Below are 22,673 nucleotides of genomic sequence, written 5' to 3' on the forward strand. Positions count from 1 at the left end.
CTGCGTCATCAGAAACGCGCCCTCGAGAGTGCGATTTGATTGGTTGGAGGCAGAGGAGGGCCGGCCTACGCCCCCTGATTCTGCCTATTGGTGTTTTCTGCTGGGTGCCTCTTACTAGAGGGGCTGCAGTCTGGAAAGTCCAGCCGCTGCCAAACTGGGCCGAGTCTGAAACAGGTTGGCCAGTGAGTAACGCACTTTGAAGCAGTCAGACTTTCAGATTCCCCTTTTCTTGCCAGGTTTATTTCTCGGTTTACCTCTCCCCTTCTCTCCTCTGTTCCTTTTCTTCTTTATCTTCCTGCTACGACACGATGGGAGTCTCCTTTGCCTTTTATAAGCTCGCCTCTAGAGACTTCTCATTTTCGGCTCTAGTCCTTTAAGGTGTCGGAGCTACCTCTGCAAAGCAGGTGCTTCCACCACCTCAGAGTCCGTGTCTCTAGCTTCTCTGGCCACCCAAACACCCAGTAATAGAGAGGTCACCTGCACGATTCCAGAGCTGTGTACTGGCCTCACGACTGTCTCATCTCTAGCTTGCGGCTCTTGTCAGGTTCTTGCAAGAAACAATTGGTCAAACGCGAGTGGGGTTAGGAGGGAGACACTAGGAAGGGCAGGCCTATACTGAAATATAATTACTTGTTCTCAGTTTTTCTTTACGGAGTTATCTTTCAGAAATTTGAAGCGGTTGATATTACATTCGTATAAAGTTTTAAACCACTTGCTTACATGTGCCCACATTTTGCGTTAATGATTATTTATGCTAATATTAATTTGCATATCCAATGTTTCCATCTCCAATGCAAATTGAACGTTGGTAATGGGGTAATGGCTAGCTTTTCGTGACCTATTAAATGGAACTTCGTAAATGGTCAAACTTTAAATTTTTTGGTTTAGAATATGTTTTACGGATATATTTTGGACATGTGGGATGGGTTTCACCATTGCTATTAAATTTTAATAATCAGTGATTTGTATTTGCTGCTTCTTTTAATAGAACTTCTATAAAATTTATAGGTTGTATTGCCGTCGACAGTCGTTGTGGTTCTATTTTAAAATGTTGTTTCCAGCCTTACTAACTTGCCTTTTTATTTTTAGGAAGCAGTACTTGCTACACAGGTCTCTTTCTATCATTTATCCAAACTGAGGAAAACTTGATAAAAAGTTAATGTAAAATTTTCCTATGACAAGACTCAGTTTTCAAAGTACCTCTTTTACTTTTAATTTAGAGATGCTTCATTATTTTCTCACTCCCATTTTAAGCTATTAGATGTAAGGACAGCTTGCAAAAAGATGGATGAAAAAGACCCCATGGATTTAATAGAATAAAAATAATAATAGCCTTAAAAATAAAGGGAGTTATTTGAGTCTGCCTCCTTTTATTTACAAATTATCCCAGTTTTGAATTTTATTTTTAATATGTTTGTATAACACATCGTGATTGCAGTTTGATGAATTTCCACAAACATAATACATGTATGTAATTAGCATTCATTCTAAAAGGTTTCTTATTTCTCCCTTTCTGTACTAATTACCATAAGTGACCAATCTTGGCTTTTGACATCAAAAATATAATTTTTCATGTTTCCTAAATATTTTAATAACGACATACAATTCTACCATTGTATCTACTGTAACTCACTCTGACATTATTAGCAATTCTATCATTGTATATACTGTAATTCACTTACTCTGACATTATTTCTTTTTTCCTCTTAAACAAATAAAACTTGTCTACTTTCCCACAAGTGATATTTGTAATAGAATAACATAAACATTTCTCAGATTTTTTTTATATTGATGATATAGTTTCCCAAGTAGTCAAAACAGTTAATACTGAAAGTGGCTTACATTTATTTTATGACCCAATAATAAACATTGAATAGTCTTTTGAAATTTTAGTGCTTCGCTAAATTGATAGATAAGAAATTATATGGAAATAGAATTTTAAGCTCACTTGCCTTTTGTAAAAACAGTGGCATTAATGAAATTTACATCTAAAATATTTTAAAACAACTGACTTCATATATTGAGGCTGTATGATGCTAACAAATGTTTAGTAATTCAGGCAAGCAGTTTCCTACTTTCCTATGTGGAATTTTTTTTCCCTGTGTTGAATTTTTATCAAGCCACTGAACCTCAATTGCCTGTATCTGTAAAATGGTGAAATTAATTTCAGTCAAGTAGTGTAAAACTTAGCATAAATAAATCATTAAGCACACAAATATGTTGGGAGAATATATAACCTGCCTGTTGGAGCAATTTATAAACTAACAGAAACACGGATTTCTTAAGAGGCCATTTAGCTGAGCTCCTAAGCACAGGGAGAAACTGAATATATCAAATGAAAGGAGTTTGAAGTTAGTCCTTTAGTTTTGTGTCTCAGCTTGCTAATCTGTAAAATTCTTATGTGAATTGCTTGAAGCCTTTATTTTGTTTTGTTTTGTTTTGTTTTGTTTGTTCCAGATAGTCACACTGTGTAGTTCATAGTTTAGGCCAACTGGCCTCAAACTCTCAGCTATTATTCAGACTCAGCTTCCAGAGTGCTGGGATTACAGGTGTGTGCCACCACACCTGGCTGTTTTAGAACGTCTGTGTGCCTGACATATAGAAACCCTGCATATTGGAGATAATGCTTTAGGTAAATTAGGCAAAAGTTAAAAAAGAATAGAATATCCTAGGCAGAAGAAAAAGCAAGAGCAAGTTCATCAGTCTCTGGCATACACAGCACACTAGGTAATCTGGTATTTCTAGAACAGCCAATGTGTAGAGGAAAAAGGCAACGATGAATTTAACAGGTTGGCAGAGATCCAGTCAGAGACTTTCGATGCCTGTTTGTCTTATTTACACTAGTCTTCATAATGCCTGTCATAAAACATAAAATGCCTGTTTATTTTTCTAGATCGAGTCTCATTCCTTTTGAGTATCTCCCTGCTCTACCATGTTGAGGGCTAAGAATCAGCTTTTACTATTTTCACTTCACCTGAAGCAGATAAAACAATCACCAGGCTCCAGGCTCCCATGGCAACGGTGTCTATACCAGCAACAACCTCTTCACCCAGAATGGGCTGCCCTGGCCAAAAAGCAACTGAAAGGAAAAAACCCTGAAGATTTGATATGGCATACTCCAGAAGGAATCTCTATAAAGCCCTTATATTCCAAGGCAGATACTAAGAACTTACCTGATGAACTTCCGGGAGTAAAGCCTTTCTCACGTGGACCATATCCTACCATGTATACTTACCGGCCCTGGACCATCCGCCAGTATGCAGGCTTTAGTACTGTGGAAGAGAGCAACAAATTCTATAAGGACAATATTAAAGGTGAGATTGTAATGTGAGACATACTATTCATGATCATACCCAAAACTCCTGAACTTGAGTTTTTTGAGGTGAGGCTGGTTGATTTCTGAAAGGATGATATTCACTTTTTAATTTTGTAGTTGAAGAAGATACTGTGAAAAATAAGATGTTTTCACCTTTCATGGTCAAAAAATAAATGTCAGAAAAAAGTGAAAAATTCATGGAAGTAAACCAAACTTCTATGCACATTATGTAAAAAGAATTTGGTGAAGCAAAGTTGTGTGAAGACACATGGACTTTGCCTTTGAGAAGCTCACAATTGACATTGTTGAAAGAATAATTGGAGAAGAAGATAGTTTTATGATTCCAAAGAAAGCAATAAACATTTGATAAAGAGTTACTTATATATTCTTTAAAATATAGCATTCTCTGGAAATTGTATTTACCACTTCTTTCTGATCTATAAAAAATTTATATTGTTTGAATGCTAACTTTGAGGATTTCTAAGTTTGTATTGCCCGTGAAGGACTGCAATAAAATTTAGTATGGACTACATTTAAAAATTTTGAATGGGGACTGGAAATGTAGCTCAATGAGAGTGTGCTTGCCTACAGGCCTTGAGTTTAATAAATAGCACCATGAGGAAAAGTGTGTGTGGTGGTTTTCATAATTGTTACCTAGAATATTTGCATAGCCAAGATATCCTGCCTATTTAGCCTTGTTAGATAAAGAACAAAAATCTAAGTGAAGTTACAGTGCTAAATTATATTAGGCATATATGAATAGCTAACTCTTACATGAATATTAGAAATAGTTCAATCATAAAACTATTAAAATTTAAAAAGAACCAAAAATAATTTGATGCTTAACTTAAGCAATAAATCCTCAGACAGACATGAGATAGATAAAATATTGTGCTTCTTTTATTCTTTCACGTTATAGTCTGAAAGTCAGTTTGTGTATTTTTGTGTAAGAAACTACCTTTTTAGAAACTGAAGTTCTTTATTTAAATGGCTTTTATATGTCTGAGCATAGAAAAGTTATGAAATATACCATGATAAGACCAATCGATGCTTTCCATAGTGCTAAAGTAAATGAGTTAACTTTAATGCTAAACTCTAGTATTACTTTTTTTTTTTTCTTTTTCTTTTTTATATACTTAGCTGGTCAGCAAGGGCTGTCTGTTGCCTTTGACCTGGCAACGCATCGTGGTTATGATTCAGACAATCCTCGAGTTCGCGGTGATGTTGGAATGGCTGGAGTTGCCATTGACACTGTAGAAGATACCAAAATTCTTTTTGATGGAATTCCTTTAGAAAAAATGTCAGTTTCCATGACTATGAATGGAGCAGTTATTCCAGTTCTTGCAACTTTTATAGTAACTGGAGAAGAGCAAGGCGTACCAAAAGAAAAACTTACTGGTACAATTCAAAATGATATACTAAAGGAGTTTATGGTCAGAAATACTTATATTTTTCCTCCAGAGCCATCCATGAAAATTATTGCTGACATCTTTCAATATACTGCAAAGGTATACTTTACCATTATTATAGATTTTGTTGTAGTTGTTTGCATGTAGAAAGTTTTACAAAATGTTAAAACTTAATGTGAATTCAGTAACTAGAATGAGAAATAGTAAATGACAAATAGAATGAGCAGTAAGTCAGGATGTTTACTGATGTTAGTTTTTTGTCTTTAACGTACTAATTTTATGCACTGCCATTATTTGGGGCATTATATATTTACTGTCTTTTATTTTTTAATTCTCTGATAATTGTTAGGATTATGGAAATCTAACAGTTTACACTGCTTTAGTTCCGTCTAGAATTCAGGTATTGTTCAGGTAGATAGTGGTCTCAAGATACAAGAGGATCAAAATATTAGTTTGTTTCTTCCAAGGGCTGGATTGGAAGATACTACTTACATCTACAGCCTTAGTGAAGGTCCTAATATTTACCCCTGAGTTAGAGTCCTCTTTCTCAGAGTTGTGGGTAAAGAGGGTTCCTACGGTGTTGCTGGAGAAGCAGCAATCCCTCCACAGGAAGCGCCCCCCTCCACCGCCTTTCTTCGTTTTCCTTTGAACAATTCATATATGTTTGCCCTCATTGTTCACTTTGCTTCTTACTAGCAATGTTCTCTTTCTGCCATAAAGTTAGGGACCACTATGTAATGACGGTTTTAAATCTCTTCTCCATCAAATTTTTTAAAATATTATTTCACTTACAATTTCTATGATCTCAGAATTCTAAAATATTGTCTATATTCCCTATTTTATATTTAGCCTTTCCACTTTAGAGTTTTATTTCTTTTTACATATTAAATCTGCCCGAGGAAACCGCATTGCATATAATTGTGTATTTCTATCATGTCTTTCTATTTTAAGAACCTACACAGAGGAGGATTGTGTTTAGCAGCATATGACAAACAAACCCACTGGCTGTTTATGTTTAGCAGTGGCTTAAACTAGGAAGTCAGTTTTCTTTCATCTAATGCAGTCAGAATGTTGGGTTTTAGGGACTTGGTTCTATGGAAATATCATAGTTAATCAGCACTCTGGTTCTTTTTACTCTTCTTTGCTGTTGTTATTTTAATGGTTAAGGAAGGAAGTGAACAAGATATGTGTCAGAAAGAGAAAGATCTGGCTCCTCAGTGTTAAAGTGAACTTTTAGAAGGAATCCACCATACTCCCACTTGTATCTCAGGGAACACATATAGTAAGAAAGACTGGAAATGTAGGACTTGGATTGTGGCACACTGAGCTTATTGTTCAGCTATTAGAAGAGAAAGACAAAGAATGGTTTACGCAGTAGATAGTAGTAGTCTTTGCTGTTCAATACTTGGGTATTTATTTCACCTTGGACAAAACCCTAATATCATTCAAAAATTCAAAATTCTTGTATCTAATCCTTGATGTAAGTGACTAAATGCCAAATTTAGATACTGATCAAATAATATTTCTTTAAAGCACTTTGCAAACAGTGAACTTTTGTATTTTATAAGGAAATTTTAGGGCTGGTGATATGGCTCAGTGGTAGAGTACTTGTATAACATGTAAGACCTTAGATTTGATCTCCAGTACTGCAAAATTAAAAACAAAATGAAAAAAATTTTAATTGTGACAAAATACGTATATCATAAGATTACCATCTTAACCATTTTTCAGTGTACAGTTCCATAGCAACCATCACCACCTTCCCCTCTAGTCTCATCTTACAAAGCTGAAACTATTATACAGTATATCCCTATTCTCCCTCCCTGAAACTCTAAAATATATATATAACTATATTTTAGATACAAGGAACATATATAAGGTACGATCAAAATGTATGATGTGTTTAAACTTAAAAGATTTATTACCGTAGTGAACCCATTGCAATTAATCCTCCTCAAAATGCTCTCCCTCTTATTTCAAAAACAAGGGAAGGCACTTTTTGAACTAGTTCTGAAAGTCCTCAGTTGTGTCTTTGGTGGCCCCTGTCATGGCTGCCTCAGCATATGAAACTGATTCAAAATGGTTACTGATCGTGGTCATTTTGACTTCAGAGAGGAGCCAAAAGTAGCATGGTACCAGATCCAGTGAATGAGGATACACCATACTGTTTTTATTTGACAGAAATTGCTGTGAACATAAATTTATTCAGGACACTGAAGGAGCCGTAGCAGTGTAACTAAGCACATTTATGAAAGAAGACTTTCAGAAAGTGGCAAAACATGATGGGCCAACTGTTTGAAGTGAGGGCGAGTATTTTGAGGGAGATTAATGGCAATGTATCTTTTACTGTAGTAATTTTAAATTTTAAGTGTTAGCCATACTTTTATCATTCCTCATTATGGAATATGCATATTATTTAATTCATGTTAGACATTAATAATGATATTTTTTGTGTATTCAACATATACTGGAATAGCTAAGTGGTTTAGATGAATCTTTTACTCCAAAAATTCTATGAAGAAGCTTCAATTATTACTTCTGTTTTGTAGTTTAGCAAACCAAGGAAGCAAAATCGAGACACTAATAGCCTCAGATAGTTATAGGCTAGAATTTGAGCTCAGTAACTCTGAAGTCTATATTGAGTTTAGTTTTTAACTGTTGTACTGTTTGATTTCATTTTTATGAAATGTTTAATTAACTTAGGAAAGATATTAATTGTTTGGCTTTACAGGATATATGTGACCATGTACTCTAACATGAAATTTTAAGGTACTCCTAGAATTTCAATATTCTTAACAATTATGGTAGAAAGAACCTCTCAACAGATATGTCTAGCATTAATTATTACATTAAACAAAATGAAATCTCTGATTATGCCATGCCTTTGATACTGATTTGCTTCAAAATATAGTGCTCTGGATAAAATCATTTTCTGTTTTCTCATTGTATACTTATTCATATTTAATGCCTTCATTCAAATGAATAACTATTAAGATAAATTTATACATCTTCAGATTAAAGCAAAGCTAAAAAGTCTTGTGAACCTTATAAGGTCAGAGTACTGTTTTTGGAATGTCTTCATGATAGTTTGTGAATCACTGGAGAGTGCATCAAAGGAACAAACTTTAAATATTTCCTGTCAGTATAATAAAACACCAAATATATATGAGTTGAATATCATTTAAATGTTTGCTTTTAAAAAAAATGGGCTTAACAGAACCTTTTCATATTTTTATTCACTGTTGTATTTATTTTGTATAGCACATGCCAAAATTCAATTCAATTTCAATTAGTGGATACCATATGCAGGAAGCAGGGGCAGATGCCATTCTGGAACTGGCCTATACTATAGCAGATGGGTTAGAATACTGCAGAACTGGACTTCAAGCTGGCCTAACGATTGATGAATTTGCACCAAGGTGAGTAGATTAAACTTTGATATTGTCTCAGTGTTAAGAAAATACAAGCTGGAGATGTGGGTGTGTACCTGTAATCCAGCACTCTGGGAGGTTGTGACAGGAACATCGAAAGTTTGAGCCCAGCCTGGACAATTTAGCTACATAATGAGACCCTGGCTCAAAATAAAAAAGGGCTGGGAACGTAGCACAGTGCAGAGACCTTGGGTTCAATCCCAGTACCACCACCACCAGTGACCAAAATATAGATAAATAAATACAAACTACTGTAGGACCATTTTATGACTTTTTATCACTATGCACCAAAGTATATTGACAAAATGAATTTGCAAATACAAATGTCATGCCAGATTCATATTGTCATGTTTTTTCTAAGTGGTAATGAGAATAAGTTCTACTATTTATAATAAAAAAAATCAGAATTCAATTTGGCAATACCTTTATAAATAAGTGTAATGCCATGTCTTCTATGATGCAGAGAACACAATTAACTTGCATCTTTGAACAAATTACATGAAAACGTAGACAATGTTAAAACAATTTTACTGTTTTTAAAAAGAATATGGACCATGAGAATATGAAGTTGAGTTTTTTCTGTTGTTCTTAAGTAATGTAAGTGGGCATAGTACTATAAAAATATTTTGTTTATTAACAGCTTATTAATGAAGTTATATGCAAAATACAGAAATACTTCAGTAAAGCTTATGAACTACTTAATGTAGGGGTCAAAAGTTAATCCAAGGATTAATTTGGCAGTGACTTTCTAAGCTTTGCTCTGACTTAAGCGCCTCCCTGTACGTAGAAAACACAAAGTGAGCCAGGCATGACTTCCACCGGAGGAGGATTCCCAGAATGGTATTTCATACCAGGGGTGTTGCATCCTTAGGATGGCTGCAGTTCTTCAAATGTGGTACAAGGGCCCTTTGTGGAGTTTTTAGGTCAACCTTGATTTCATGACGAGGTTAAAACTTTATTTTCCCTTTTCACTTTTGTTCTCTCAAAAATGTATAGTGCCATGTTCTAAGAACCACATGATGTGTGATGTGACAGTGGGTTGAGTGCAGATGCAGAACTGTCTGCATTTAAGCTACACATTAAGATTTGCAAAAATGTAAAATGAAAATTCTTTTATAGCAATATTTTGTGTTAAAGACATAATTTTCATTAAAATGTTGCTTATATTAAGGTGTTGTAAATTGATTATTGTTTATAAGAACTAATAAATCAATTATCTGTGTTATCCAAATAAGGAGATATTCTTCAAGATTTTCAGTAATTTTTAAAAATGAAAAGATGTTGAGACTAAAATATTTGAGAGCTGCTGGATTAAGAACTGCATCTAAGTGTGTATCAACAACTTCTATGACATTTTGGTTTCAAGTTTTATGTAAGAAATCATAACTTTTATGCCTTTAGATACAGGTAAATGATCTAAACATGTAAGTCAACAGCAGAATATAGGATAAAGAGAGGCAGTGGCATGGTTCAAGACAAATTGGAGAAAAATATGCCTAATCCTAATGTGTTATTCATCTTTAAGAAAACTGTTTTGATATCCAAACAAAACAAATTTATCATTTCATTCCCTTCATTAGCAAACCCTGCCTTACATTTTGGTATTTCTAATGTTTTTTAAAAAACTTTCAGGCTGGAGTTTTAGCTCAGTGGCACAAGTGCCTGCCTGGCAAGCATGAGGTCATGAGTTCGATCCCTGGCACCAATAAATAAATAAATAAAACCTTTCATTCACTAAGTATGCAAGAGATGATTCTTAAAGTAAACCAGTTGCAAAGTCAGTAATTCTTATCAGAAGCAAATAATCGTAGCTATTTTTTCCACATGCATAAAATTATAGGTTTATGTGTTAGATTTATAGTTACTTTAATATTTATGCTTTGTTCTTAATTCAAATTCCGTTGTTTGATATTTAAATCTGGATGTTAAATTTGGGGGGTACTGGGGATCGGATTTATGACTGCACACTTGCGAGGCAGGTGCTTATGCCGCTAAGCTAAACCCTGGCTGGATGTTAATTTTCTAATGTGTGATAACGATCAGTTTTACTTTGTTTTGTATTTCTAAATTTAAGCAAATGCTGGACCTAAAATTATTACTCTAGGTTGTCCTTCTTCTGGGGAATTGGGATGAACTTCTACATGGAAATAGCAAAGATGAGAGCTGGAAGAAGACTGTGGGCTCACTTAATAGAGCAAATGTTTCAACCTAAAAACTCTAAATCTCTTCTTCTAAGAGCACATTGTCAGACATCAGGGTGGTCACTTACTGAGCAGGTATGTATATAATTTAAAATGAGATAAAGAAAATAAATGTTGTCTTCTAACAAGCACGACACATGCACTAGCTTTAAGAACCTGCTTTTAATATGTGAAGCAAAATAATATATTTACATTTGTATTTACATGTTGGTTAAATAAATAAAATTGGCTCCATCTAGTGGCTTAACAATATAAAATAATTTAAATCAGCCTACAAATCACTTACTATACATAAAACTAGAAAGAACTTGATGATGAAAAAGAAAAGTTACAATTTAATCAATATTTTCCTATATAATTTTGAATCAGACTATTTGGCATAAAACTGCTTAATTAAAATTTGATATACACAGATATATATTTTATATTTTACTGGGTTGGTTTGTTTTTGGTTTTTGGTTTTTTTTTTTGGTACCAGGGATCGAATTCATGACCTCAGGCTTGCCAGGCAGGCACATGTATCCTGCTGAGCTAAATCTCTGGCCCCTTTACTGTTATGTTTAAACAAGCATTTAAGCAAATAGACCATTTGAAGACTATTGTCATTTCAGCAGTTTATTTTAATTTGATTTATGCCATTAAAAACTGTGTGGTGATAATCTTGTTTCTATTCACATTTATTTTATATATTATTTTAATACATTTAAAAATAATTTAATAATTTGTATGTTTAAACATACATTGCTTAAACATTTAATAGTGAATAGCAACTAATATGCTCCCTATGAAATATAACTTCAGATCCTTATAAGTGGAAACAGAAATTTTGAGGCTAGAAAGAACTTTTAAATGTTTTTTTTTTCTTAATCTACTCATTTTTATAGTTAAAAAAAAAAAAAAACTGATGTTCAGGGAAATCCAATGACTTGCCCAAACTACAATTAAGACTATAGGAAAATAGGACCAAAAGTTCTTACCTCAGAGTCATTGTTCATTTATTTTATTAATCATTTATTAGATGGCTGTTTTGTGCACATCATTGTGGTAGGTACTTTGGAGTATACAAAAAAATTAGGGGTAGTGAATTAGGAAATGGAAGCACGTATATTCAAAGTTAAAAAAGTGACACTTCCTCCTGCACTCAGTGTATTGACTCAGTGTAAAAGTAGAGACATCTCACCCCGGTGATCCCAGCATTGGGAGGCTGAGGCAGGAGGGTTACTGCGAGTTTGAGGGTAGCCTGCACTGCAAGGTGATGCTCAACTACACAGTGAGACTGTGCCTCAAAAAGAAACAAAAGGTGTAAAAGTAGGTGCAACAAACACTATTTGATATTTTAGACAGTTATAAGAGACAGTGTATCTGAATACAGACTACACAGTTTGATTTAATTCTAATTCTGGCTTCTTCACTAATTTGTCTACTGATATTCTGAAACCTAGGATGAAAACTAGGATGGACGTTGGCGTAAAGAGTATGTAGCCATCACTGCTTTCCTATGTTTTCTTTTATAGTTGGTTTTCTATCTATCAGCTGTTTCCTTTGTTTTCCCCTAACAAATGCTTTAGGACCCTTATAATAACATTATCCGGACTACAGTAGAAGCCCTGGCAGCTGTGTTTGGAGGGACTCAGTCTTTGCACACAAATTCCTTTGATGAAGCTCTGGGGTTGCCAACTGTGAAAAGTGCTCGAATTGCCAGGAACACACAAATTATCATTCAGGAAGAATCTGGGATTCCCAAAGTGGCTGATCCCTGGGGAGGTTCATATATGATGGAATCTCTCACAAACGATGTGTATGAAGCTGCCTTGAAGGTCAGTTTTTCCTCTTCCCAACTTTGCATTAAAGATTTATAAATTAGGATTTGTAGATCTTTTGAGTTACATATGTAATCATTTTTAGGTTTATATTAAGTTGTATAAAATATTTATGAGAAAAGATATTTATAGTTGGTTGCACTTTCAAAACTGAAGCGATTTAAAAATACGTTTGTATTTATATTAGTTTTATTCAAAGAGTTAAAGACAGCTAATATTAAAGAACTTAAGCAAAACCACACCACTCCTGTGTATACCTTGTTTTGTCTTGATGCTTGAGCTAAGTTACCTACTTCTTTGTTTCTTTCTGCTTTTAATCTACAAAATTTTAAATCACATATGCATACTCTTTCTTTTAATTTGTCAGTTTTGGACATTAGGAATTAGGTTTTTGGCATTACTTATTGCTTTTCTGCTCTAGTATCCCTTATTTCTGTCCTCCCTTCGTAGGAATGTAATTATATTCCAATCTTTTCTGAAGGGTTTGTATGTTTTCTTCTCATCTGAACTGGTTTCTTTTTAGGCTTCCTAACCATTGTCGTTCTTTGATTTCCTTTGTCATTATCTTGGGAATATTTTCTCATGTCTATTAAATTCTGATTCCTAAATTTTATGTCCATATCTCTGTTATTTGGAAGCACTTCTCATAGCAACTTTCTATAAATGGTACACATGCATTAAATTATTTAGTGTTTGGAAATGTCTTTATTACTGTATTTGATTGATAGTCTGACTAGGTTTGAAACTATTTCCATTCAGGAATTTGTAAGCGTTGCTCTGTTTTTCATTTTGCCTTCCAATATTTGTAATCAGAAATTTGATTCTATTCTCCCTTGTAATATTTCTTTCTGGAAGAATCAGGATTTTGTTACTTTATATATTGCCATATACTTTTCTTATAATGTGTATTTTTTTCCAACCTTATACTGAATTTTTAATGAGTCTTTCATCTTCCCCTTTCTAAAATATTTTCATAGCTCTGGAAATTTTCTCAGATACAGTAATTTCTTTGATAGTCACTTCTTGATACTTTTTCTCAGTCTAAAACTTCTAAGTCAAAGATACTACATCTACTTAGCTTAACATAGATGCTGCCTTTTCTACAATGAATCTTTTTGGCTTTTACTTCTAGAGAGATTCATCGATTTTATCTAATTACCTTTATCTTTGTAATTAACATTTTAATATTAATGTCATTTTTTGTTTTTTGTCTTTAAGACAGAGTCTTACCATGCAGTTCAAGCTGGCCTTGAACTCATTTTATAGCCTAGGCTGGCCTCAAACTCCCAGCAATTCTCCTGTGTGAGCCTTCCAAATGCTGGGATTACAGATGTGCGCCACCAGGCCCAGCAAGTCATATTTTAATTTGGTCCTCAGTTTTTATTCTTATAAGTGGTATTATGTGTGACAACCTAGTTGGCACAACTAAAAATTAAGGTTAGAGAATTGATACTGCCTTTAGTTTTCTTTCAAGACTTGATGAGAAGCTTTGTGTTTTCTAGAATGTAATTTGTTAGCTTTCCTGTTGTCTTTTAAATTATAGTCCTGCCTCAGCACCTGTATGTTTCAGAAGTCCTCAGATCTATGTGCTTGTCACATTTTGATGAGAAAAAAATGTCTCAGAACCCATTGCTAGTCTCTCAGTAGCTCTGGAACAGTGCAAAACCCTCACATTATTTGCCATTTCTGTCTTGAACTGTACTTAATCATGTACTAACCATGGGTCATAGAAAGTTGAATGATACAAGTCTAAAAGGCTTATTTCAGCCCAATAAAAGGTGAGCGTTAATCTAGTAAATTGTGAAGGTCCTGGAAATTTCACACATCATTTCTAATTATTATTTCTTGTAGGAAAAATTCATTCATTACCATACTCCTCAGTTTTGGCACTCATCAGGAGTTCCAGAACAAATGAACAATTAAGTTCCCAGGTTCCACACAGATTTTCATTTTCTGGCTACTTATTTAATTCATTTCTTATAAAATTTCACTTTTTTAGCTTATAATTTTAGTAAGCATATCACAACACTCAGCTAACTCATGTACTTTAACTTTTTCATAGCCTTTCCTATTTGATTAATCTGTTTTTCTTATTAGCTTATTAATGAAGTTGAAGAAATGGGTGGAATGGCCAAAGCCGTAGCTGAAGGAATCCCAAAACTTCGAATTGAGGAGTGTGCGGCGCGAAGGCAAGCCAGGATAGATTCTGGTAAGAGGAAGAGGAGGGGCTGGGGATTTAGCTCAGCGGCATAAGCGCCTGCCTTGCAAGCAGGCAGTCCTGAGTTCGATCCCTGGTACCGATAAAAACAAAAAAGACAAAAAAAAAAAAAAAAAAAAAAGAAGAGGAAGAGGAAAGGTTTCTGTGTGAGACTTGGTAATTAAAAAGAACATTAACTTCTGTTGGAAGACAGCACATAGTTAACAGAACAAAATTAATGAAAACATGGAATTTGAGTAAAATTCTTCTCACATCTGCATATCTATATCATATATGCCTTTGAATTTTTGCATGTGTACTTACACATGTATGTAGGCAGGCATACATGTGTATCTGTGGGTGTGTACTTGTTGTATGTATACGTTTGGGACTGTATCACCGGTATTTTCAAGACAACACTGTTGGTAGTGTTTTTGCTTTATATTGGAGGATTCGTTCAGTTTGTCAGTGAATGAGTCTTTAGTGTGTTATGTTTGAGGCACTCGCCATGTCTAGGAATAGAACTGTGAACAAGACAGACAGGGACTTTGAGCCCGCAGAGTTTACATCCTAGTAAAAAACAGAAAATGAAAACATAAACAAGCAATATAATTCTAGCTTATATTAAGTAACACAAAGGAATAGGCGAGAATATACCCTGACATAAGAGTGGAAAGATATCTTTAGATAAAGTAATAATCTGATAGCCTGAGGCAAAATATATTCTGTATTGGGTAATGCAATATATTTGTAAATTTTGGGTTATTAATTACCAATTTTGAAAGAGTTTCTGTTGTTGTTTAAAAGTGATACAGTGCCTACCTGGCAAGCACAAGGTCCTGAGTTCAATTTCTGATACCAATAAATAAATAAATAAATAAATGTGTCTGTGACATATCTAAGAAAATATAAGAAAAGCTATTGGCTAATAATTCTCCACTTTCTAAACCTTACATGTTCTCTGCTCTGATTGCTTATGTCTAATGTTAGAAAAACGCCTATCACAAACTCCTGGGAAGTGTAGACTGGAAAAATTTTTAAAAAAACCTGCCCTTACAGAGATTCTGTTCTTTCTCCTCATACTCTCATCCCACCCACACTGAGGCTTGCTGATCGATATTGAAGTTTCAGTGCATTAAGAATACTACTTAGGGCTAGGCTGGCATAAGTGCCTGCTTGGCAAACTCAAGGTCCTGAGTTCAGTCCCTGGTACCAAAAAAAAAAAAAAAAGAATACTGTGTATAAATATTAAACTTATAAGGAAAATGCATAATGACTGAACCATTAATTCTGGCATTATCTGTTCTACTGAATCTACATACTGTTTTTCTTTGGGACACTCACAGGTTCTGAAGTAATTGTTGGAGTGAATAAGTACCAGTTGGATAAAGAAGAGTCCGTAGAAGTTCTGGCAATTGATAACACTTCCGTGCGCAACAAGCAGATTGAAAAACTTAAGAAGGTATTAATAACCATTTCTTTCCAATTCCTGGACACTGGCTAGTCTTCACATTGTCTTTTATGAGTCCCACATGTAATAGATATTATTTTTCATCTGTTTAAAATAAAGATAAAAAATTAAGACTTGTTCAGGATAAATAACAGCGAGGACTACGTAGGTCTGTTTGATGCCAAATTTACCTTATGAATGAAACTTAATTCTCTTGTTAAAAAGCACACTAAATAATAACACCCTACATAATTTACAGGTGAGAACTGAGGCTTAGGTGGTTATGTAAGTCACTCAAAGGAAAAATAAAGCGCAGAGTCAATGTTCGAACCTAATTTCTTTCCATTTACCATTGCTGTTGATAAAATATGAAAGAATGGCTTGCTTTCTGATTTTTAAAATTTAACTGTATTTGGTAGCACTTTGGTAAATACATTGGTTGGCCTTCCCATTGGTAGAAAAACTGTCTGACACCTGAAATTTAGAAGAGCGGTTTATCTGGCTGATGGATTCAGAGATTTCAGTCCATGGTCAGCTGTCTCCAAGGCAGGAACACCGTGGTGCAGAAGGGCTCCTGGAGCACAGCTGCTGACTGCCAGGCAGCTGGGAAGCAGAGCACAGGCGCAGAACTAGACTGTGACGTGCACCTTACAGGTGCCTCACCTCCACCTGGAACTACTTTAGGGATTTCTTAATCCAGTCAAGTGTTTGGGAAAGTGCAAGGTCATGAGTTCAATCCTCGGAACCATAACAAAAAAAAAAAAACAATAAAAGGATCATCAACCTTAATCCAGTCAAGCTGACAATTAAAATTAACTGGCACAGTAAACTACAGTTTATAATGAACTTTATCCATTTTGAATATTGCATATGTGTTTATTTTAATTGAATACAGTGTTTCTGTTTGTCACTGATAGGCTAGAAGGATAATGAAATGTTAATTTTTACTGTTGTGACTTACCTATTTCTGATGTGTGAAGCTGCCTTGGAATCCTAATCTCTGGCTTTTTAATTACTGCTCTTTCTGAGGCAAGAAACACAATCACTTAATGTTTTTTTCTGTTCACAGCTTCTTTGATTGTGTACGATATTACTTTTCTTCCTTAATTCAAATGTTCTACAGAAATCTAGTAGCGTTTGGCTGGGATATATAAATGCTCTGTGATAAGAGCATTTGCATAGTATACATAGGCCCTGAGTTCAGTCTCCAGCATCCCCCCTGCTCCCCAAAAATGTATGACTTTGTTCAGTTAGGTCAGATACCTTCATTACGTTTCTATTAGAGTTAATGGCAGGTGCTAATAATGTTACTTCCTCTTTTACTTTCAATCTAATCAGGAATAATAGTGACTCATCAGTCATATTTTGCCACTTTTATCATTTTAAAGGCCTTGCTTAATATGTGGGATTGTATTTTCTGTGATTGTAAGGTCGTTATAGTTTAGGTTATTTGTGTTCTCTCTGTTCTTTTAAAATTTGAGGGCTCCATGTACTACAAATGATAATAAACCTTATTTTGAATAAGAAATTCTGTAATTACAGTATTAAAATATTTGTTGTCATTTTTTGAGCTATGTGTCACACACTGTGCTGAATACTTTTCTTAAATTTTTTATTTTTGTGTGTATTTGACTTAACAGATATTTGCTATTTTCATTCCTTTTTTGGATGAAGGAACTGATGACTGGAGAATCTCTCTTAGTTACTCGAGCTTACGCCCTAAGTGCAAGAGTTGGGTGATGCAGGTTTTTTGATTCTAGTGCCAGTTTAGGAAAAATGAAGATTCTTTTTGTAACTCTTACTTAATTTTGAACTTTGACTCTATTCTTAGGACCATGACCAATTCAAAAATTTTCCTGAGTGAATGAATTAACTAAAATATACTTCTTAGGTTTTATATTCTTCTGTTTCTTTTTCTTTCTTTTTTTCCCCCCTATTTCTGAGTTAGCATTATGAAACAAATTTTGTCCATATAATATTATTGGGGTCACATCTCCTGATACGTTTTATTCCTTGTTCACATTAACCACCTCTTTCCTCTATTTTTTCACAAGATCAAATCCAGCAGGGATCAGGCTCTGGCTGAGCAGTGTCTTGCTGCACTGACCCAATGTGCTGCTAGTGGAGATGGGAATATTTTGGCTCTCGCTGTGGATGCAGCTCGTGCAAGGTGAGGATATAATAAGTTTGCAGATTTCCAAATGCTGAAAGTTTGACGAATTTAACTTTGCAGAATGTACATTAATAGGTTAATCCTGTAAGCCCTGTTAGCCTTAAAGAAAATACTGGAAGCCGTAACAAATTTAATTCTTGTTTATTTTTAACTATCTCTGTTCCTTTACAACATTTATCTACTTTGAATGGTGTATATTCATACTTACGTATTTCAGTGTGGTTCAGGACGTTTCAAGTTATTTTAATGAATCAATTTCATTGATTTTTTTGGTTGAAATTTGATGTCCTCTAAAGTATATCATCAAGGTTATGTTTCCTACCTTGATAATTCACCAGGAACAGAGCCCTTTGTAGAAAAGAGGAAACATTGTATAGGAAAAATTTATGGTCATGCCATTGCTTTGGCATTATTTGTAATTGTGATGGAACCAGAAAAACAACCATCTTGCCTATTCCATCCCAAACTTTTCTTGTCTATAAAGCCATTTTGTTTTAGGAGTATAAGAGGTTTTGTGTGTGGTTTGTTTTTTTGTTTTTGTTTTTGTTTTTGAGATAGGGTCTTGCTATGGTGATTCAGGCTGACCTTGAACTCACTATGTAGCCCAAACCAATCTTGAACTTGTGGTGATCCTGCCTCAGCATCCCAAGTACTAAAACTATAGGTGTGTACCACCACAAACAATAAGAATAGACTTTTCAAACTTTTTCCCATTAACTTGTTAATGTCCTGATGACATTGTGGCCTAATTATTTAGTTTCCTTTTAAAATATAATTTGTCTTATTAAGATTACCTGTGACCTCTTTGGCTCGATGTTGAAAAATTAACTTCTTTTCAAAAAAAATCACTAGGAGTAATACTTACTTTTTATTTTTATTGTTAAGTCATGAATTATGTAGTAACCTTCAGATACTTGTCTACTTGTCATTTAGTCATTTTTTTGCTTGACAAATGTTGAAGAGATTACAGTACATAAAGATATCGAAAATCACACTTGATAAGGACTGTCAAAAAGATTTTATAATACATTAAAAAGATTCTTTTTTTCTTGTTTATTTTATTTTACTACTACATGTTTTTAATTCAAACAGTTTACAGTCATTTTAGGGCGTGGCTACATGTACATATTTTAGCTTGTTTTTTGACTAGCCCCTTTCCCCTTCTCCTCTGGTTCACTAGTCATCTTTCATATCTATTGATTCTATTTGTCTTGGCACATGTTATGGCTTAAAATATTTACCTTGATTAGGGTTATTAGATTCCTGTACATGGCATATCTGTATTCCTTTCCTTTCCCCTTCAGAACCTACACACACACACACACACACACACACACACACACACAAAACTATGGTTACTTTGTCTCTTTCTGTCTGGTGTTCTGTCTGGTGTTTCCTTTTCTTTGTTTGAGCTTCACCTTACTCAATTGAGGAATACAAGCTTGTGTGTCTGATTTATTTCACATGACCTTATGTTTTCCAGGTGCATCTATTTCCCTACAAATGCCTCAAATTTCTTATAGCTGAGGAGTATCCCATTTTGTTTATCCAGTCATCTGTTGAGTATACAAATCGCTTCCAGTGTTCACCTATTATGAATTGTGCTGCTATAAACATTAGTATGCAATGTATGATGTAGTATATTGATCTGAGTTTTTGTGGAAGATTCCTAGCAGGAAGATAGCTAGGTCATATGGAATTTCAGGTTTCAGTCCTTTGAGAAGTCTCCATATTGATTGTCATAATGATTGTGAAAGTTTGCATTCCTACCAATAATGTAGGAAAGTTTTTTTGTTTTTTTGTTTTTTGTTTTTGCCACAACCACACCAGCATTTGTTATTGTTTGGTTTCTTTTTTTTTTTTTTTTTTTTTGTCTTTTTCTTTTTCATCAGTACCGTGGATCGAACTCACGACCGCTGCTTGCAAGGCAGGTGCTTATGCCGCTGAGCTAAATCCCCAGCCCCTATTGTTTGGTTTCTTAATGATTGCTATTCTTTCCAGAGTAAGGTGAAATCTTAGTGTTGTTTTAATTTATATTTCTTTAATGGCCAGAAATGTTGAACACTTTTTCATATGTTTGTTGGCCAATTGTATTTCTTCCTCTATGAAGTATCTATTCATTTCTCTGGCCCATTTCTTGACTGGGTTTTTAATTTGGAGATATTTCATTTTTTTGAGTTCTTAATATATTCCAAATACTAGCTTTTTGTCTGATGAATAGCAGGTAAATACTTTTGCCCTTTCTATAGGTTGTTTTTTTTTTTTTTTTTACTGATTGAATCTCTTGCTTTACACAAACTTTTTAGTCTAATAAAATCCCATTTGGTGATTCTTGCCGCAATGGAGGTTCTGTTTAGAAAATTATTTCCTACTACTATGTATTCATAGTACTTTGTCTTCTAGGAGGTTTAGTGTCTCTGGTGTAATAGTTGTATCTTTGATCCATTTTGATTTTAATCTAGTATATGGTAAGAGATAAGGATCCAGTTTCATTCTTCTATAGAGATAACTAGTTTTCCTAGCACCACTAGGTGAATAGGCCCTTTCCTCCAACATATCCTTTTGAACCCTTTGCCAAAGACCCAATAGTTGAGTATGTCTGGGAGGTTTGTGGGTATCCTCAGTTCTGTTCCGCTGATCCATGTGTCTTTTTTGTTTTAAGTACCATGTTGTTTTCATTACTATTGCTTTTCTGGTATTGCTATGCCACCTGCCTTGCTCATTGCCCAAAATAACTTTTGCCATTCAGGGTCCCTTCTGGTTCCAATGAATTTTAGGATTGTTTTCTCTAGATCTGCAAAGTATGCGGTTGGTATTTTGACTGGACTATATTGAATCTGTGTAGCAGTTATAGAAGTATGGCCATTTTGATAGTATTTGTTCTGCTTATCCAGGAGCAAGGGAGATCTTTCCATTTCCTGATGTCCTCTTCAGTCTCTTTCTTCAGAGTACTGTAGTTTTCTTTATAGAAGTCTTTCACTTCTTTGGTTATGTTAATGCCTAAATACATTATTTTTCTTGAAGCAATTATGAATATTATTGTTTTCATTATTTCCTTCTTGTTCATTGTTGGTATACACAAATGCTAATGATTTTTGTGTGTTTATCTTGTATCTTGCTACTTTGTTGAAATTGATTACTAATTTAAGAGCTTGATACTTTTCTACTTACAAATAATGATAATTTGAGTTCTTCCTTCCCAATAGGCATCCAATGGATATCTTTCTCTTGCCTAATTACTTGGGCTAATGTTTCAAGGCTTGTGTTGAAGAGCAGAAGAGATAGTAGACATCTTTGTCTTGTTCATGATTTTAGGGGGAATACTTGACAGAAGCACAAGATTGGACACATCTTAAACCATAGAGTACGCTAGTGAGGTCAGTGAATAATCAACAATAAAAAACAATTGGAAAAGTAGAACAAATGATATACTAAGTGATAAAGAAGACAATAACATACTCAATAATATCTATCAATGTTAACAGTCTCAGCTCTCCAATCAAAAGACACAAGTTGGAACATTGAATCAAAAAACAAAATCCAACAATATGTGCATTCAAGAAACCTATCTAATGCAAAAGGATACTCAAAGATTTAAAGAATGGAAAATAAGAATTCATGTACTGGGACCATGAAAATAAACAGTGGTGCAATTCTAGTATCAAACCTGTTAAACTTCAAGTTTAAATGAATTAGAAAAGACAAAGCAGATCACTTCATATTAAGTTAAAGTGCAATCCAACAAGAAGAGACAAATTGGTAAACCACATACTGGAGCACCTACCTTCACAAAAAAATACTGCTGAAATTAAAAGATCAGATAAGCATTTGCACAATCATAGTAGATTTTAATGCCCCATTTTCTCAAAGAGATAGATCAACTAAACAAAAAGCTAATAAATTTCAGAGCTGAACCACACTCTTGAACACATGGACTTAGTTGATATATACAGAGTGTTGCACCACTCTACAGCAGAGTATGTATTCTTTCCAGCAGCACTTGGTACTTTTTCCAAAATAGATCACATGTTAGTCCACAAAACCTACTTAAATAAATATAAAACTACTAAAATTACCACTCTACACTGAAATTACCACTGTGCACTGAAAATAGAAATTGACAGAAGAAAATTTAGAAACGGTAAAATCTAGAAGATTAACAACATACTTGTAAACAAACAATGGATCACAGGAAAAAATCTAACAAGAAATTTTAAAATTTCTGGAAGTTAATGACAATGACAGTATAACTCAGTGAAACCTTTGGGACACTGAAAGCAGTTCTCAGAGGCAAATTCATTGCAATTAACATGCACATTAAGAAAACAGCTGAAGTCCAAATAAATATCCTAACTAGAAATCATAAAATACTTGAGAAACAGCAATCTAGCCCCAAGCCAAAACTAAAAAGAGTAAAAGATGAGAGTAAAAGCTAATGAAATTAGGACTTAAAAAACCTATAGAACAAATCAACAAAGCGAAGAGCTGTTTCTTTGAAAGATTAAATGAAATAGACAAGCCCTTAGTAAGACTCACCCAGCAAAAGTGAGAAATGACAAAGATGAAATCACCACAGTGTTGAAATCCAGAAGATTGTAAGTAAGTACTTTGAAAAGTTGTACACTAACAATTTGGACCCAAATTGAACATATTCCTAAACACATGCAAACTACTAA

At 34.2% G+C, this 22,673-nt stretch overlaps 1 protein-coding gene across 2 annotated transcripts in view; it reads left to right on the forward strand.

Moving 5' to 3' along the window:
• Positions 1-28: 28 nt before the first annotated feature.
• The window catches only part of Mmut (methylmalonyl-CoA mutase), a 29,657-nt gene continuing 7,012 nt past the window's right edge, over positions 29-22,673 (forward strand). Inside the window, exons 1-9 of one of the 2 annotated variants that reach the window (XM_005005949.4) lie at positions 29-182; positions 2,894-3,314; positions 4,457-4,824; positions 7,987-8,144; positions 10,261-10,432; positions 11,926-12,174; positions 14,275-14,386; positions 15,721-15,836; positions 17,879-17,994. In XM_005005949.4, the coding sequence (XP_005006006.1) occupies positions 2,933-3,314; positions 4,457-4,824; positions 7,987-8,144; positions 10,261-10,432; positions 11,926-12,174; positions 14,275-14,386; positions 15,721-15,836; positions 17,879-17,994 (1,673 nt within the window). In that variant the 5' untranslated portion in view covers positions 29-182; positions 2,894-2,932. The remainder of the gene's footprint in view (positions 183-2,893; positions 3,315-4,456; positions 4,825-7,986; positions 8,145-10,260; positions 10,433-11,925; positions 12,175-14,274; positions 14,387-15,720; positions 15,837-17,878; positions 17,995-22,673) is intronic. The other variant, XM_003474906.5, reaches the window with a different exon arrangement.

Source organism: Cavia porcellus, unplaced genomic scaffold, assembly GCF_034190915.1.
Source record: "Cavia porcellus strain 051 isolate PalLab524CR breed Dunkin Hartley unplaced genomic scaffold, mCavPor4.1 scaffold_22, whole genome shotgun sequence".
NCBI classification, from domain to species: domain Eukaryota; kingdom Metazoa; phylum Chordata; class Mammalia; order Rodentia; family Caviidae; genus Cavia; species Cavia porcellus.